The sequence below is a fragment of the Anolis carolinensis genome, chromosome 1, assembly GCF_035594765.1.
Source record: "Anolis carolinensis isolate JA03-04 chromosome 1, rAnoCar3.1.pri, whole genome shotgun sequence".
In the NCBI taxonomy this organism is placed as follows: domain Eukaryota; kingdom Metazoa; phylum Chordata; class Lepidosauria; order Squamata; family Dactyloidae; genus Anolis; species Anolis carolinensis.
Window position 1 is genome coordinate 212,818,495 of NC_085841.1, and position 17,530 is coordinate 212,836,024.

At 38.0% G+C, this 17,530-nt stretch overlaps 1 protein-coding gene across 1 annotated transcript in view; it reads left to right on the forward strand.

Annotated features, from left to right (window-relative positions):
- The window catches only part of stk39 (serine/threonine kinase 39), a 166,072-nt gene that overhangs the window by 91,980 nt on the left and 56,562 nt on the right, over positions 1-17,530 (forward strand). The window contains exons 8-10 of the mRNA XM_062969190.1: positions 2,363-2,496; positions 8,047-8,095; positions 8,191-8,256. Coding sequence (XP_062825260.1) covers positions 2,363-2,496; positions 8,047-8,095; positions 8,191-8,256 — 249 coding nt within the window. The remainder of the gene's footprint in view (positions 1-2,362; positions 2,497-8,046; positions 8,096-8,190; positions 8,257-17,530) is intronic.

The following is a 17,530-nucleotide window of genomic DNA, read 5'->3' on the forward strand; positions in this document are numbered from 1 at the left end:
CCTGATAGTGGCTGAGTTTTTCCTGTTGTTTTTCGTCAATGCGACTGACACCTGGGATAGCGGGCTGTGCTGGCGGTAGTGTAACTACCGGCTGGTCCAACCAAGCCAGAGAGGCCTCAGCTGAGGAGTGGAACTAAGAGCACCTAACCCATTAGCATTATGGAGAATCAAACCAAAATGAAGGCTATACTGGCTCGGTCGTCGCCCAGGATAAAAAGGACCGTGGTGGATGCTGCTGATTCTGGACATCCATTGACAAGTGAGCTACGGAATCAAAATACAAATGAACAATCACAGAAGCGGCAAAAATATACAATGCCAGAAAACCGCACAATTATGAAAAGCTACTACAAATCTGAACCTCAAAGGCGTGGCTACCAAAAAAGGATCCATCAACTGTGGAAACAAGAGTACCCTGACTTACAGATAACAGAACCCCGACTGGCTGACCAACGAAGATTCATAATCAGAAACAAAGTGTTCAGTGAAGGTGAACTCGAAGAAATCCAGAAAATTTGCAAAGTAAATTACCATCAGACCACAACACAGACAGCAGCAGAGACTCCAACAACACTTGGAATGGTGGAACAGATTGAACCAGAAGAAAGTGTGGAGCCTTTGCAAGAATTTGAAGAACCAGCACTTGAGACATTTATTATTATTATTATTATTATTATTATTATTATTATTATTACATGTATTATTTTACTCTGTTATTATTATTAAAAGGATACATAAGCACATTTACATTGAAGAAGATGATAATGATTTGATCAGAGTTGGACAGTCTTATCTTAAATTTGAGCTTTATGTAAATATTCAAAAACATTTAATCTACCGATGCCCCAATTAATGTAATTTTATTGGTATCTATTTTTATTTCTGAAATTTACCACCCTATTTTTATTTCTGAAATTTACCACCCTCGGCTTATACTGGAGTCAGTGTTTTCCCGGGTTTTTTTTTGGTAAAATTAGGTGCCTCAGCTTATATTCGGGGCAGCTTATACTCGAGTATATACAGTATATCTCCTATGAGTCTTAGCAATCATATTCAGTGGTTAGGAATGATGGAAGATTCCCAGCCCTTCTGTAGTTCACTGAGATAGCTATGTTTAACTACTTGGAGGAGATGTTGAGAAAAAATGTTCTGGTCTTCTGTGTGTCTCCAGTGTTTACCTGAGCAGGCAGATACTTCCCTGTTGTTACTCAGAGATCATGTTTGTGGCTTTGTTCCAGTCAGCACTCAACCACTTACATGTGCTATTAGAAGGAAGCTTTATTTTATTTGTTATAAGTTCGGTTCACATACAGGTCAAATGTTGTGGCCAAGAGTGGCTGACTTAAAAGCGTGAGAAGAGAAGTTAGAGAATGCTTTAACTTGTTTTTTCAAAGCAGTCCGACATGAGCGTATTTTCTGAAGAGGAATGCAATCATAACGGGCAACATTGGGCTGTATTAAATCTCTTCTGTGGGTGCGGAGGAGGGATCTTGCCAAACTACCAAATAAAACACCACCCTTTCTGAGTACATCTTGACTGTGAAGTATGAGATCTGCATTTCAACACTGGGGTCACCAATAGTCCATTGAAAACATACACAGAGCATAGAACAATTTTGAGAGACTATTATATCTAAAAAATAATGTGTTCTATGGGCAAACAACTGTTTTAACTTTGTATGCAAATTAGTTTCCTAATTTCTTGATTCATCAAGAGCCTTCTCTTTTAATCTTTCCCCATTTTCCTTTCTATCTCCCCCACTCCAGTCTGTTGTGCTCCACCTGTGATATTGTATGGACAGAAAAGGCTCTTTCAGTCCACAACATTGAATGTGTGGGACATACTTGTTCCAAATGGCCTCTGGTGTTTGTGGGTGCCTGCATGTATGAATTGATATGTTCTGTACGATTAAGGAATATAAACCTTAATGTGGTATCCTGAACAAAACTGATTTAATCTGATAACATGGTTTGGTCTGGTTAATCTTGGATGGGAGACCACAAGGGAATAATAGTGATCTCTGGGCTGGACTAAGAAAGAATTAGGTCTGAAATATTTAAAAAATTGTAGTTGCCAGCCAAAAGTGGAGTAAATTGGGCCAATAGTCTGATTCAGCATAAGGTAGTTTTCCATGCTTTTAGATCTCATAGACTTCCCTTTGTAGACAGAAATATCATTAATGCGTACTAAGTCTGTCTTACAGAGTCCCCTCAGCTTCCCAACTTCAGCATTGTGAATGTGAGGAAGTATGTGTATCAACATTTTTGTTTTGGGTGGAATTTCTTGGATATTAGTTAAAACAGTGTTTGGCTTCTTTGACTGAAATCATTTTTTTTCCCTTGTCACTTTCGTTTTAATTAGGTATTAATGCTGACCTTGCAAAATGACCCTCCAACATTGGAAACGGGTGTAGAAGATAAAGAAATGACAAAAAAGTATGGCAAATCCTTTAGAAAATTAATTTCATTGTGTCTTCAAAAAGACCCTTCTAAAAGGTAGGTTTCTTGAGAAGAAATGTAGGGTGTTTTTTGAGAAGGGGGCAAGGTCTGATGAATTAAAGTTTTCTGGGAATAATTTTAAACTGTATTGCTAAAAGATCATTCCTGTTTTTTTACATTCCTAAATGTTGAGTATTGGACATTATATTGAATCACAAGAGTGAACAACTGCCAGTGATTTGGAGGCTTCATCTCCCCTATCTCTCTTCATCCTCCACTATGCCCACACCTTTATTTTAATCACTTTGCTTATGAATTTAATTCATTTAAAATGGTATCCCATACCCTCCCAGAGGGTAAAAAATCCTGTATCCCTGAAAACATTTTGAAATTGTGATGCAAGGACACAATTTTAGTATAGGCACACACTCATTCACACTTGATTTTTTTTTAGTACTAGAGACTTCAGAAATGGCCTTGGAGACACACTTCTGAATTTGATTCTGAAAATATCTTACATTTATTATAATTTAGACTACAGACACATAAGATTTGGTGCTTCCTATGGAGACTTTATGTCTCCTGTTGAGGAAAGCTAGATTTTTCCCCTCTTCAAATGGACATCTTCTGAAGAGGCAATCTACCTGAAATTTAACTTGAGTTGGCTAAGAAATTATAGAATCATAGCATTATAGAATAATGAGTCCACATGGGCCATCTAGTCCATCCCCATGCCATACAGGAAAAGCAGAATCAAAGCATCTCTGACAGATGCTGAATGGCTCTTATGATCAGGAAGTTCTTCTGAATGTTCAGGTGGAATTTCCTTTCCTGTAATTTGAGCCCATTGCTCCAAGTCCTAGTATCCAAGACAGCAGAATACAAGTCTGCTTTCTCTCAACCTTCTCTTCTGCAGGCTAAACATACCCAGCTCTTTAAGATACTCCTCATAGGGCATGGTCTCCAGACCTTTGATCATTTTAGTTGCCCTCCTCTGGACACCTTCCATTGTCAATATCTCTTTTAAACTGTAGTGCCCAGAATTGGACACAATATTCCAGATGAGGACTAACCAAAGCTGAATAGAGAGGCACCATGGCTTTCCTATGCTCCTTTTGATGCAGCCCAAAATCCCATTGGCTTTTTTAGCTTCTGTATCACACTGTTGGCTCATGTTCAACTTGTTGTCCACGAAGATTCCAAGATCTTTTTCACATGGACTATTGCCGAGCCAGGCGTCACCCATTCTGTATCTTTGCATTTCATTTATCAACATGCATAGTTAAATACAGTGCTTTGCAGAAGTGTTCATCTCTCCCCCTTGCTTTTTTCATGTTTTGTTACTTTATTGCTTGGAATTATATAAGATACCTAGCACTCTGAAGATGAATAATAGTTTTAACGAGGGTGTACAAATAAAAGTAAACAAAAGGAATTCCGGGTGTTTCAAAATTGAGAGGGAGGACAAATGCTGAGAAAATACCTCCCTCCATCCCAACTGCTACTGACAGTGTCCCCAGAGGGAGGAATTAGAAATCAGCATCTGCTGCACTTAATCTCCTACCCAACTGCCACCTGCCTTTGTTTTGTGTATTTCTGGATTGTAAGAATGAGTGCAGGGAACTGCTAAAGCAGTGGTTCCCAAACTTATTTGACCTACTGCCCCCTTTTCAGAGAAAAATATTACTCAATGCCCCCTGGAAATTATTTTTAAATTTTTTTAATAGCAATTAAACAGAAAGATATATGTATTAATGTTTCTACCTGTGGCCATCACCGCCCCTCTGGATCGCTGCAGCGCCTACCAGGGGTCGGTAGCACCCACTTTGGGAATCACTGTACTAAAGCAATAAACTGATCATGTAAGCACTATGTAGGCATATGGCATTATATAAACTAACTATTCAAAGTTATGCTTAGAGACATAACTCAAAGTCTACTTTCCTTATGGGTAAAATAACATTTTTTTCTCTTGCATTATAATAAATACAGATTTTTCCATCACATTCTTCTGAAATTTGTGTGAAAATTGTGGAAAGTTCAAAAAACAAACAAAACAAATTTGCCACCCTTCCTTCCTTACATTTCCCCATTTAACTCATTATCTGTAATGTGTAGGCTTTACTCAGTACACAATGAGTAGTCAACAGGTTGTCTGCTTATAGTCTTTATTGGGATGATTATTTATTATTTATTTTATTTCTTTATTTATACCCTACCTTTCTCCTTGTGGTGACTTAAGGCGACTAACAATCACACAGTCTGGTCACAGTTTAAAACAACACAAATACATTTTTTAAAACACAGTCAGTAAGCAGCCAACCAAAAGGCTTGTGTTCCCACCAAACGTGCAAAAGCAGGATGGTGGGACAGAGAGAAGGCCCTCCCCAATTGATTGTAAATGTCTGAATAAACCAGCCATCTCAGTTAAAGGGACTGGGAAAGTAGACATGCATGTGTTTTTATTTATTTACTTTTCCAGCCTCAAACATGCAGTTATGAAGGTGAGTTGTAAATATAATGCACAAACTAGCCCTTGTGAATTCTTCAGGACTCTGATTCTCTTCTCTTTAACTCTGGGGACTATTTGCATACTGTCTTCCATGTCTTTGCTCTTTTTACTGTCTCTTATTAACTCACAACCCCCTGGGCACCAGCTTTAAGCAAAGGTCTGCCATTTGGCAGCAGATAAAAATGTGCCGTTATTTAGTCTGCAATGCTCTAGAGAACCCATTTTTATTTAACAGCAAAACTGCACCAGTGCTGTTGGTTGGATTAAAATGAAGCCGATCAGCAATTATCTTTCGGGAAACACTGTAAAAGCTAGTTATTCTTTAAAAAAAATAGTGCAGCTTGTAATACATAATTTTGCTTTATTTTATTACATGGTCATTTCTATAGCTTGCAAAAAAGCATAATGAATACTTGTCTGACTGTATATATTAGTAAACTGGATGAAGTTATTTGCAGTCTTATTTTAAAGACCTAACAGCACATAAATATGCCATCCCTTGTGGTGAAATGGCCCAGTTTTGTTTAGATTAGTAGCACCATTAAAAACAGGGCTTCTTTCATGTTCCTGGCCCTCTTCAACAACTTCATACAAAATGGGATCAATTGTCTTTGTGCAGACATTGGTTACATTGTTCCGGTTCTAGAACCTGGGAGTTCCTTCCCTGCCTGGTGCCAAAAGTGTTGTTGTTGTCCCCAGCGGCTTCATCTTATCCATATTGCTTTAGGTACAGAACAGTCTGAAAGAATAATTGTTAGAATCATAAAATAGTAGAGTTGGAAGAGACCTCATGGGCCATCCAGTCCAACCCCCTGCCAAGAAGCAGGAAATCGCATTCAAAGCACCCCCGACAGATGGCTATTCAGCCTCTGCTTAAAAGCCTCCAAAGAAGGAGCCTCCACCACAGTCCGGGGCAGAGAGTTCCACTGCTGAACAGCTCTCACAGTCAGGAAGTTTTTCCTGATGTTCAGGTGGAATCTCCTTTCCTGTAGTTTGAAGCCATTGTTCCGTGTCCAAGTCTGCAGGGCAGCAGAAAACAAGCTTGCTCCCTGTGTCAAAGTGAAATGTATGTGCTGTGAAGTGAATTTTCCAAGAGGTTTCACCTGTGCTGGACAGGGTAAAATGGTACATGCTTCTTGGCCCAGTTGCTACAATCAGATCTGCAGCTACTTCCAAACAAGGCTTTTATCCTACAATTGTCTTTTCTTATTCACAAAGGTCTAAAAAACATTGTGCCCTTAATCCTATGATAGTCTGAACTAGAGGGAACACTTCGAATCAGTCAGATTTATCTAAGTGTTTATTCACCATAATAAAGTGAGTCTACTCTAGTTGAGGGCTAACAAATAAGATTTATATTCTTATCTTGTTTGTAGCTCCCCAAAACTGTGCTGCCACTGCTTCTGTCCTATTTCTTGTCTTGGGTGCCCTGTTAGGAAGGAGATGGCAAAACCGTTGCTAAGAGTTAGGGCAGGGGTCCTCAAACTTTTTAAGTGGAGGGCCGGTTTATGGCCCTCAGACTGTTGAGGGGCCAAATTATCATTTGAAAAAAAATACGAACAAATTCCTATGCACACTGCACATGTCTTATTTGTGGTGCAAAAACAACAACAAGAACAACAACAAAAGAACATTACAATATTTTTTTAAAAATTAACCAACATAACCTATCAGGATTTCATTGGGAAGTGTGGGCCTGCTTCTGGCCAATGAGATAGTCAAGTTAATTAGGAATGTTGTTGTTGTGTGCCTTCAAGTCATTTCAGACTTTGGGCAAGCCTAAGTCTAAAACTGAGGGTGGGGGCCAGGTAAATGACCTTGGAGGGCACATCCGGCCCCCGGGCCTTAGTTTAGGGACCCCTGAGTTAGGGGAGCTAAGGAGTCCTGTTTGGAAAGACCACTAAAGTATCCTTAAAAAACAGCTGAAGTCTTCTGAAAGAAGGTATCACTTCCTTTCAAGCTCATTCTACAGTATTTGTCTTTTCTGTGTCTGCAGACATTGAGCTATTCCCCTATCCTCTATCCAGATTCTTCAGATGGCACCTTTTCTATAAAGCTCTGCTTGGTACAACAAGAAAATAAAAGGTAGTGGGAGGTTGGAAGACCTAAAGCAAGGGTGAATCTTATCAAATATCTCCGTAGTGCAATATTTTCTTGTTAGCTGCCAAGATGTTATGGTCTCTACTGTGTTGGTTTTTTCTGTGTATGGTCTTTTATAACCTATAGCAGTCACTACCAGAGAAGTTACCAGTTGATTTGAACTGGATCCCGAGAAGCAGCTTGGATTTCTAGGTTTCAATGTGAACAATGTGAAGTTAACCATATAAGGTTTATTAGTAGCTTGACACCATCCCTAAATGGTTCAGAGCCGTGTATCATGTCCTGGTCCTTCTGTACATATTGCTTGTGAAGAATTTTGTGTTTCTGCCTTTGACAGTTTCCCCATATTTCCCCAATAACTTGTCAAACCAAGAAAAAAAATTAAAATACAGTAAGACAGCAGAGTCTGTGCAGGGCTGGGTGATTTGGAGATCTCTAATTCATTGGGTTGCCATATGTTGAAGACAACTTGACAGTAATTTACAACAACAAGATAGTTTCAGTATACAAAATATGTCTGAAAATAAAACTCCTCCAAAAATTGATTGTACTTTCCTACTTGAAACAATACACTTGTATTAGTTTCAAGATAATAATTTGGCCCTCTTTCAGTGAGCAGTTTTGTACATTTTACGGAAAGACTGGCACATATGTAGTCGCAACAAGCAAACTGAAGTAACTTTTGGTATCTGAAATGTAAACTTGAAAATGTGTGGCCTTATTTTAATTTCATGTGTTAATAAAAGTTTGTTTTTAAGGAATTCTGTGGAATTGAAAAAAACGTATGTAGTTTCTATATCACAGAATTCTATGCGGTTTTTCCAATTCTAGAAAGTTTTTATTATGAAAAATATACAGCAGAAATACAATATTAAAACTTTTTGAAGAAGAGCTACTCAGTCCAGATATATAAATATTAAATATCCTGAATTATAGGTATTAGCAGAGGCCTTTTTGTGTCTGCTTTGTTTTCAATTTTTCAATTTATCTTTTAGGCCTACAGCTGCAGAACTTTTAAAATGCAAATTCTTCCAGAAAGCAAAGGTAAAATACTACAAATAAATTTGTTCAGCTTTATAAAGTAAAATTTTCTGCTTCACTGGGATTTAACTTAATTATAACAATGTTGGTTTTTACAGACTAGAGAATACTTGATTGAAAAGCTGCTTACAAAGACTCCTGACATAGCACAAAGAGCAAAAAGGGTAAGGTTCCTCACAGCTTTGTTCCTTAGTGTAAGGCTCTTGAGGCTCTCAGGTGAGGGGGGATTTATTGGCATAGACTAGTGCTTCTCAAGACGTCTAACATGGTAGACCCTCATTTTCCCCAATGTACAAGAGACTTGTATTACATTTGTACCATGTTATTCATAAATATCTTAAAAACATGCCATAGACCTTCTTCTTAAACTGTGGGTCCCAGCCCTAACTCTAGGTGAAAGCTGACGTGAAAAATTTGGCAGTAGTGAAATGTTTCTGAAACCCACACATTTACAGAAATCTGTTAGCAATAAACAATGTGCAGTCTTTGCAGTGGACTCTGCATAAAATGCTTTGGCTGTACTCCACACAAAAAGGAAAATCAGCCTGTTTAGCAAGCCTTGTAAATGTGGTTTATTCTCAGTAAATGTTTGATTTTCACACCTATGGTATATACCCAGGATCATGTAAGTATTTCTTGGGCAGAAAGGGGTCACGAGTTGAAAAAGTTTAAGAAGCCCTGGCATAGATTGGCAGCTGATGGCATGTAAATTGACATAAGTCATGGTTCATAACCATTTTGAGTAACACAATGGAGAATGAAGAATTGATTGGCCATACCATTAGGATTTACATCATGAACGTATTCACAATCCAGGATATGAAAATAGATGGGATATATTACCAGCCATGCAAATAATGACCTGAATCTTGTGGTGTAATTCAGCTGGATTCTTTTGCTTCTGTCAGAATTGATGATGATTCCTCCCACCCACAGCTCTTATATGCTCTAAAAACTCAGGCCAGAAATCTGGGAAATGCTGTGAAGTGGATTTTTTGCATTTTGAAATTGATGTGAAATAATTTTATGAATTGATTCTAGATGAAATGTTGTTTCATTTGAATTGTAAATGTAATAATGAACATCTACACAGACAAAACTAGGTAGGTTTTATTAAGTTTTTTAATGAAGCTGTATAATTGTGGCTCTGGTTTTTGGAAAAAGCCATATATGATTATTCTAGCTACACAGTGTTTAAGTTGCTTGACTGTGATGATGGAGAGTCATGGCCATCTCTTGAAACAGTGTGCATAGTGAGCTGCTAGCAGGTATTTTCTAGTGTCCCAATTTTACTAGTGCTTTCCCAACTGCTACTATTAGTCTGTTGCTTATTTCAGACGCATGAGATGTTCATTCACAGACAGCCACTAGATGGAGATTGTGGACCGGTTGTTCCCTTTCCAAGCAGGCCAGGATAAGCATTCTCATTAAGGATTTCCTGATTAGGGTAGCAATTCCTCATCAAATGATTTTCAAATGCTGGCAGACAATTGGCCTATTATCTTTAGTGGATGAACAGAAATGTTTATTGCAATAATTAGTCCTTGTTTTTGAAAACTCTACAGTCTTTTTTTCTTCTTAAAATCTAAGGCAAGTGTTTGCATGTATTTGTAAAAATAAATACCTTAACAAACAGCTTTTGTTCTAAACATTTGAAAAAGGTTGCTGCAATTGAATACGAGCTTCTTATACTGAATTTCTCATTAGTCAAGTTTTTCAAGTCTAGTTGTTAAATGTTCAATCTACATTCTCTCCTTTCTTTAAACCAGGCAATACTTTTTCTGTTAGCACAGGGGCGGGCAACTTCCATGATCCTTCATTAATATCTGAATATAACTCCTACTTACATCATTAACTGAAGGGCCACAGTTTTGCACCCATGTGTAAGCAGGAAAGATTTCATGGGCAAGTAAACATTGCCTATTGTGTATCATTTCTCTTGTTGCATGTTCTTGAAAATGTTTATCCTCTTGAAATAAAAGGGCTGTTTTTTTACTGTTGGAAAAAAAGCCAATGGAAACTGGTGAATCCAATAAGAAGCCTTTGGAAGCGCTTCATATTTTAATGAGCTGAGCTTAGATTACTACTTTAAAAAATGGTTCACTGAAGCATTGCTCCAGTATAGAAAGTTAACTCACTAAGTTAGCTATTGTTAATACATTAGGATTACTGCTAACTATTCTGACATTGAAAAATTCAGAAAAATCAGTCTATTTCCCCAAGTCACCAATTCAGACATTGCACAATGAGCATTCTGAGAGAAATGCAAAACAAATTAAAGGAATCATTCCTGATTGCCACCCAGGTAACTCTTCCTCTTCCTATTGCTCTGACAGGGTCAATACACATACCCATCTATATGTACAGACCAACAACCTGACATGGGTCCAGTGAAAAAATATTATTGACAGCTATGGCGGGTACAGGCAAAAAAAGCTAACTGTTCCAAGGCACAAGATCTTGGCTGATTTTGGAAGTTAAGCAAGGCTAGCTGTAATTAGTGTTTGAAAGGGAGACTGCCAAGGAAAATATGGTGCTATGGGCTATTTTGAGTGGAAGAGAATGGCAAACATCCTTTGGGCTATATTTTGCTCTTTGTAAGGTGTGCTGTTGGCACAGAGTGTTAAAGCGCTGAGCTGCTGAACTTGCGGACCAAAAGGTGCCAGGTTCAAATCCCGGGAGCGGAATGAGCGCCTGCTGTTAGCCCCAGCTCCTGCCAACCTAGCAGTTCGAAAACATGCAAATATGAGTAGATCAATAGGTACCGCTCCGGTGGGAAGGTAACGGTGCTCCATGCAGTCATGCCGGCCACATGACCTTGGAGGTGTCTACGGACAACAACGACTCTTCGGCTTAGAAATGGAGATGAGCACCAACCCCCCAGAGTTGGTCACAACTGGACTTAACATCAGGGGAAAACCTTTACCTAAGGAGTGCTATAAGTCAGGGTTGACTTGAAAGCTCCCACAATTCCTAACAGTTGATAGTAGTTGAAGTCCAAAACACCTCGAGGGCCCATGTTTGCCCATGCCTGATGTAATAGCAACACTAACTTGTCACGTCAAAGCAAGTAGTAATCAAAGTAACGTATTGGGAAATTAAGACTTTGAAATGTTTTAATAGGAGCAGTCCAGCATCTCTAGGGAAATCTGTAAGCCACAACTGAGAAAATTCTGTTCTGTGTTTCCCCTGGATACACTTATTGGGATGATGGGATTGAGAGACAGCGTTCTTTGAAGAACTCAAAATACTGGCAGTCAGATATGGGAAAATACATTCCTTCAAATTATCTGGATCCAAACCATATTGGGCTTTATAAGTCATAACCAATACTGTGAGTTATGTCTTGAAACATAGTAGCTAGTGGAGCTGTTGTAACAAAAGTGTTGTGTGCTCCCTGTAACCATTCTCGGTTCATAATGTGGCTGAAACCTTTTGGCCCAATTGAGGCTTCTCAGCACTCTTCAAAGGCACCCCATGTAGAATGTATTGCAGTTATTTCAAACTTGTGATAACGAAAACATGTTGCTACTAACATATAATATGTGCTCAGGCATCTTACAGTTTTATTTATTCACCTTTACGGTTTTTCCCCAAGCTTTTGGCAAATAAGATATGAAGAGATTTTTTTTCCTGTAATGTTAGGGAATTTTAGAGAAACACTCTAGTGCTTCTTCTATATGTTTTTATATAATGATGTATCTGTAACTTTTACCCCATTCCAGCATATCTATATATATCTATATATATAAAAGGGTAATGAAATTTCAGCCTAGGACAAAACAACAAAACTACACATCCCAGAAACACTAAACTTGGCAGCACAACCCCTCATCCATGCCTCTACGTTCATACAATAAACAGCTCCAGCTACTCCAGAAAACGGCCAGGCTTTGAGACTGCAAGGCTATTCACTGCTATTCCACCTGGCCAACAAAGGATTCCCATAAGCCACAGCAACGCGTGGCCAGGCAAAGCTAGTCTATATATATAAAAGGATAAAAAAATTTCGGCCTAGGACAAAACAACAAAACTACACATTCCAGAAACTCTAAACTTGGCAACACAACCCCTCATCCATGCCTCTACGTTCATACAACAAAAAGAAAAGAAAAATAAAGTCCTAATTAGAGGGAGAGGAATAATTATTTTTTTATCCAATTGCTGCCAGTTAGAAGGCTAAGCTCTGCCCACTTGGTCTCCTAGCAACCCACTCAGCCCAGGAGACAGGCAGAGTTAGGCCTCAGGCCTCTTCCACACTGCCTATAAGATACAGATCATCAGATTTTAACTGGATTATATGGCAGTGTAGACTCAAGGCCCTTCCACACAACATATAAATACTATACAATACTACACAGGGACATAGACCCCCTCTACCCTCACCATTTTCACGGTACACAAACAACCAAATGCATACTAAACATAAAAACAACCATACAACAGACATTCAATACCATCACTACCTCAACAAGTTCTCACCAACACCACCACACAACGCCACAGCAACGCGTGGCTGGGCACAGCTAGTACATAATATAACATATATCAACTGTGTATACATTTTAGTATGCAGTATTTAGTATTTAGTTCCTGTTTTCATTTTAAATCTGTGCAGCATTTAAAGTTGCACAATGTTACATTGAGTTTTTTTCTTCATCTTTTTGGAAAGTTCCATAGCTTTTGAAGCTGCACATTGTTCTGTGTTGTGCTTCCCCGCCTGTGTTTTAGGAGAGAGAAAAACTTTTAAAGCTGTGCAACTTCAAAGTTTTGTAACATTAAATTTGTGCAACATTGAAAGCTTTGCAACCTACCATTTTGTTCTCTCACCCCCATAATTTTGGAGGAAAACTGTAATGCTTTTCGTGAGTCTGTGAAGCTTTCTTTAGAAAGTTATATTGTTTCCTATCACAGTGGAAAAACTCGTACTTCTGTGGTGTTTTGAAACTGCAAAAAGAAAAGTTGATTTCCCCCTGACATCTCTCAGGAATGGGAAGATCTAGACTTGCCGTCCGTATATTAGGCCAATATTTGAAATTTAGTTGGATGTGGATCGTAAGCTGCAGTGTTTAAAGCACAGGTAAGCAACTTGTTTCTTGTTTTTAAATGCCAACTATCCTCCTTAAAAGGAAACCCCTTTATAATTGACTTAAAATCCATGAATGTCTTTGAAACACGTATTACTCAGAAAAAAAACCAAAACACTAATCTAAGTGGCAGCAGACCATTCTATGTTATTATCCAGATTTGTGTTTATATAAATTTATATTTACTTAGGGGAGGATCATGGATTGTAATTACAGGCAGGATTCCATAAAAGGGGTGGTGGAATACAGTCTTATGTTTAAAAGGATAAACAATTTTATCAGACAGATTTTTATTTAAGAAAATAGATATGTAGGCAATTGCTGGCAGTGCATATTAAAGACACAATTAATGCTGTGCTATTGCATGTCAGGAGTCTGGAGTGTCCTTTACTGCAAGTTTGAAAATTTGGCACTCCTAGTAGAACGGCAAAAATATAGAGGAAGAAATGTTCTTAATTTTCATGCATAGCTCAATGTCATATGTTTTTATATAATCATTTTTAGTTTAAGACAGTCTGTAGGGTATCTGTATAATTCACAATCATATCAATATCAGTATTATGAATATAATCAGTATAAGTAATAGCCTTTCTCAATTAAGATCTCTCCATGTTTTTAGACATACATTGGTTTTGCCCCTACCAGCATGATTTTAGACTATACTTCCTATTTCTCCCACAACATCCAGAGACAGACAGATTGGGTAAAGCTGCGCTGTGTATTACATTATTCAAAATACTTGGCAGCTACAGTGAGTTCCAGAGGTGTGCTTTTTAAAACTCTGTTCTTGTCCTGGTTTATTTAAAGACTGTGGCTTAACTTCACCTAATATGGGTTACCACAGTGAAAACCTTGAGATTGTCTGATGTATGAAATAATATAAAGTATTTAAGTTAATCTTAGAATACAAAAACCAATTTTCATTTATCCCGTGATATATTATGTGAGTGAATTAACCATTCATTCATATTTAACAATATATCTACCGCATTTAGCTTACACAGATCAAAGTGATTGTTAGTGTTTTCTCACTTTATATTTTAGTACTGAAACAAACAGCAGAGGGCAGCAGTCCATTTATTTTATTTATTTAAACGACTACAGTATTAATGTTAGGATGTTATAGAATGACTGAGATAATGTAAATTAAACAATATTGTTTTGCTAGTACAAATTATTAGGTACTACAACTTATTTCTCCTCCTCAGTTTCCCCTCTGTTTTATATTATGACTTAACCAACAATATTGGTTATTTAAGGTATACTGAGCCACCGTGGTATAGTGGTTTGAGTGTTTGACTGTAATTCTGGAGACCAGGATTCAAATCCCTGTTTAGTTATGGAAAGCCACTGGGCAAGTCACACTCTCTCAGCCTTAAAGGAAGACTATGGCAGTTCTCCTTTGATTATATCTGTAACAGATGCACCTTAAGGTTGCTATAAATTGGAAATGACTTCAAGGCACACTGCAAAGAGAAGCACTTCAATGGTAAATACATAGGATTGCTCTGCAGTCGGTAATTTGCTGAGATGTCCTTTAAAGATTAAGGACAGGCATTTGAGTGGCTTAAGTTATAAACCTAGGTTAGATGTACAGATTTAATATATTAAATAGTATTTTTGTTTTTCTTGTGGTTATTAGATTGAATGCAAAGTGAAATTAGAAATTCTAAGGGAAGTTAATACAGCTTTTGGAGTAAGTCCAGCTTTGCTATGAAACTTCTTCAATGGAAAAAGTCACAGGGACTTACTTACATTCATCACTAGAGGGAGCAATCAGAACAGATAATGGCAGAAACTGCTTTAAGCATTAAGTATTCTGTGTGATCTTATTTTCAGCCGTTTGGAAGTTGTTGGTATAGACAGGGAGTTTAATTCCCCTAAGACAGTGGTTCTCAATCCATGGGCTGCGGCCCAGCAGTGGGCCACAAGAACGAAAATCCGGTTCATGAACCACCTTCCTGTTTATTTTATTTTATTTCCACTCCTTTCCACAGAGCTGACCATTGCATTAGATAGACCACATCAACTCTAGATGATTAAATATGGTTTTCTGTGGGTGAGCAGATAGCGATTACTGGCTGGCATATGTTCTGTACCAGAAACTAGAGCTGATGTGATCTATCCAATGCAGTTTTCTGAATCAGCACCCCAAATAATCAAATAAAATCTAAAGTTGACCAAAACTGATTTGTAACCCTTTTGGTACTAATGTTGGAGAGTGATTCCTGGTCAAAGTGGTCCCTGGTCAAAAAAAAGTTGGGAACCACTGCCCTAAGATTACCTTTTTACTTTTTACTCTTGGAGTGATTAATCATGCTTGCACATAAACTCAATAAAGTGGATGGAAAACATTAAGAGTATTTTTATTTTACTTAACGGTATGAACAGGAGTGGCTTACCTGCAAACTCTTGAATGAGCATTGTTTCTTCTGCATATATATTACATGGTAATACCATAAGGTGCCTGGGACCCGCTGTCCACAAGGTGAATAGAGATATAAATCTCTATTCAGATAACTGATGATAGTTCCTACAATATTATTACTTCAACTATGAAAAGCACTAGGGCATCACATATCAATTCAGTGCAGAAGAGCCGGTTGCCATTATTTTTACATCCTTTTTTTATAAAATAATTTACATTTTTAATTAAACTTGAATGTGTAACCTTGCAGCATCTGGCATTTCAATAGTAGAGGTGAAAAAGATGTCTTGCTTATTTTTTCCAGTAAAGGCCTTTGTGTGTGAGCATACTATTTAATCCAGTGTCTCCTGTAGCATTGGTACGACACATCTGGATATAATGGATCATTCTCTGGATATTGGAAGGCTTTTCAGTCAGCTGGTAAAAACTGGTTGAACCAATGACTCGAAAAGGTCAGGAAAATGGAAACCCTTCATTTTAGCAGTCTCTGCCAGGGAGAGGTACATGCAGTTTAAAATTACAAACAATCTTTATTTTCAATTGACTCTTAAGGTTGCATCTATTTACACACAATGGTTGTGGATAAATATTACTTCTTTTTCGAAACTACAGCCATTTTTAATGGCTACAGAAACACTTGTCAATTACATATCCCTGCTTACTATCTATTGAGTGTTTTGCAGATTTCTGTATACTTGCAGTAAATTGCAGGATACCATAATTATAATTATGGTTCCTTTCTCCACTCATGCAGCCTGAAATTGTGGACAAAGTTCTGAGAAGAATGAGTCCTACCACTTGTGCTTTAATTGTCCTTTCTAATTAGAAAAATCCAAGGAAAGAGGTTATAAGTGTCTCATTAAAAGATGGTGGAGCAGTGATAAAGGAGGCTCTAGTGAGACCTTTGCTGAAAAGAGCTCTGATTAGGTCCCACCAATTTGGGTAATTATGATCAGGTATATGGCCGTAGTTCAGCTTCCCCCTGATACCACAAATAATATGAATGTAATTCAGTCTGGTTTTGAAAAGATATACATGCATGGCAAAGGGAATGCATATTTTGTCTGCCTGAAATTCTCATAGCTTTCAACATCATTTGTCTTTATAGTATGTCCCCTAAGCTGTCTGGTCAGGATGAGGAACCGAAAAAATAGCATGATCTCCAGTTTTTAGAGGACCAAAAGGTCCTGTTTGAGAACAAATGCTATCTACATGGCTTCTGTGTTTGGAAGGTTATATGATGTGTGTTCTCCGTTGATGTACTTTGATCTTACACCATTGCCAATGCCATTAGCTTTCAATTTGTCCTTAATACCAATATAAATTGCTAATAAAAATAATGATAGATAGATAGTTGGATAAATAGGTTGGTAGGCTTTACATTTCCCTGCTGCCACTATACCATTTAGTGAGGCAACAATGAGTAACTCTAACTGCCAAAGTAATTTTTAAAGTTATCATCATACCATGAAAGAGCATAATGATAACTCACAGAGTTACAGTTGTAATTTTTTTTTTTCGTGTCAGGAGCAACCGGAGTTGCTTCTGAAGTGAGAGAATTGGCCGTCTGCAAGGATGTTGCCCAGGGGATGCCCGGATGTTTTGATGTTTTTACTATCCTTGTGGGAGGCTTCTCTCATGTCCCTGCATGGAGCTGGAGCTGATAGAGGGAGCTCATCCACGCTCTCCCCGGGTGGGATTCGAACCTGGCAGCCTTCAGGTCAGCAACCCAGCCTTCAAGTCACAAGGCTTTTATCCCCTAGGCCACTGGAGGCTCCACAGTTGTAATAAAAGCTTAGTTATATCTTTGTTACTACAGGAAAAGGATTAATAAAAGCATTTGTAACTAATTACAGTAGAGTCTCGCTTATCCAACGTAAACGGGCTGGCAGAACGTTGGATAAGCGAATATGTTGGATAATA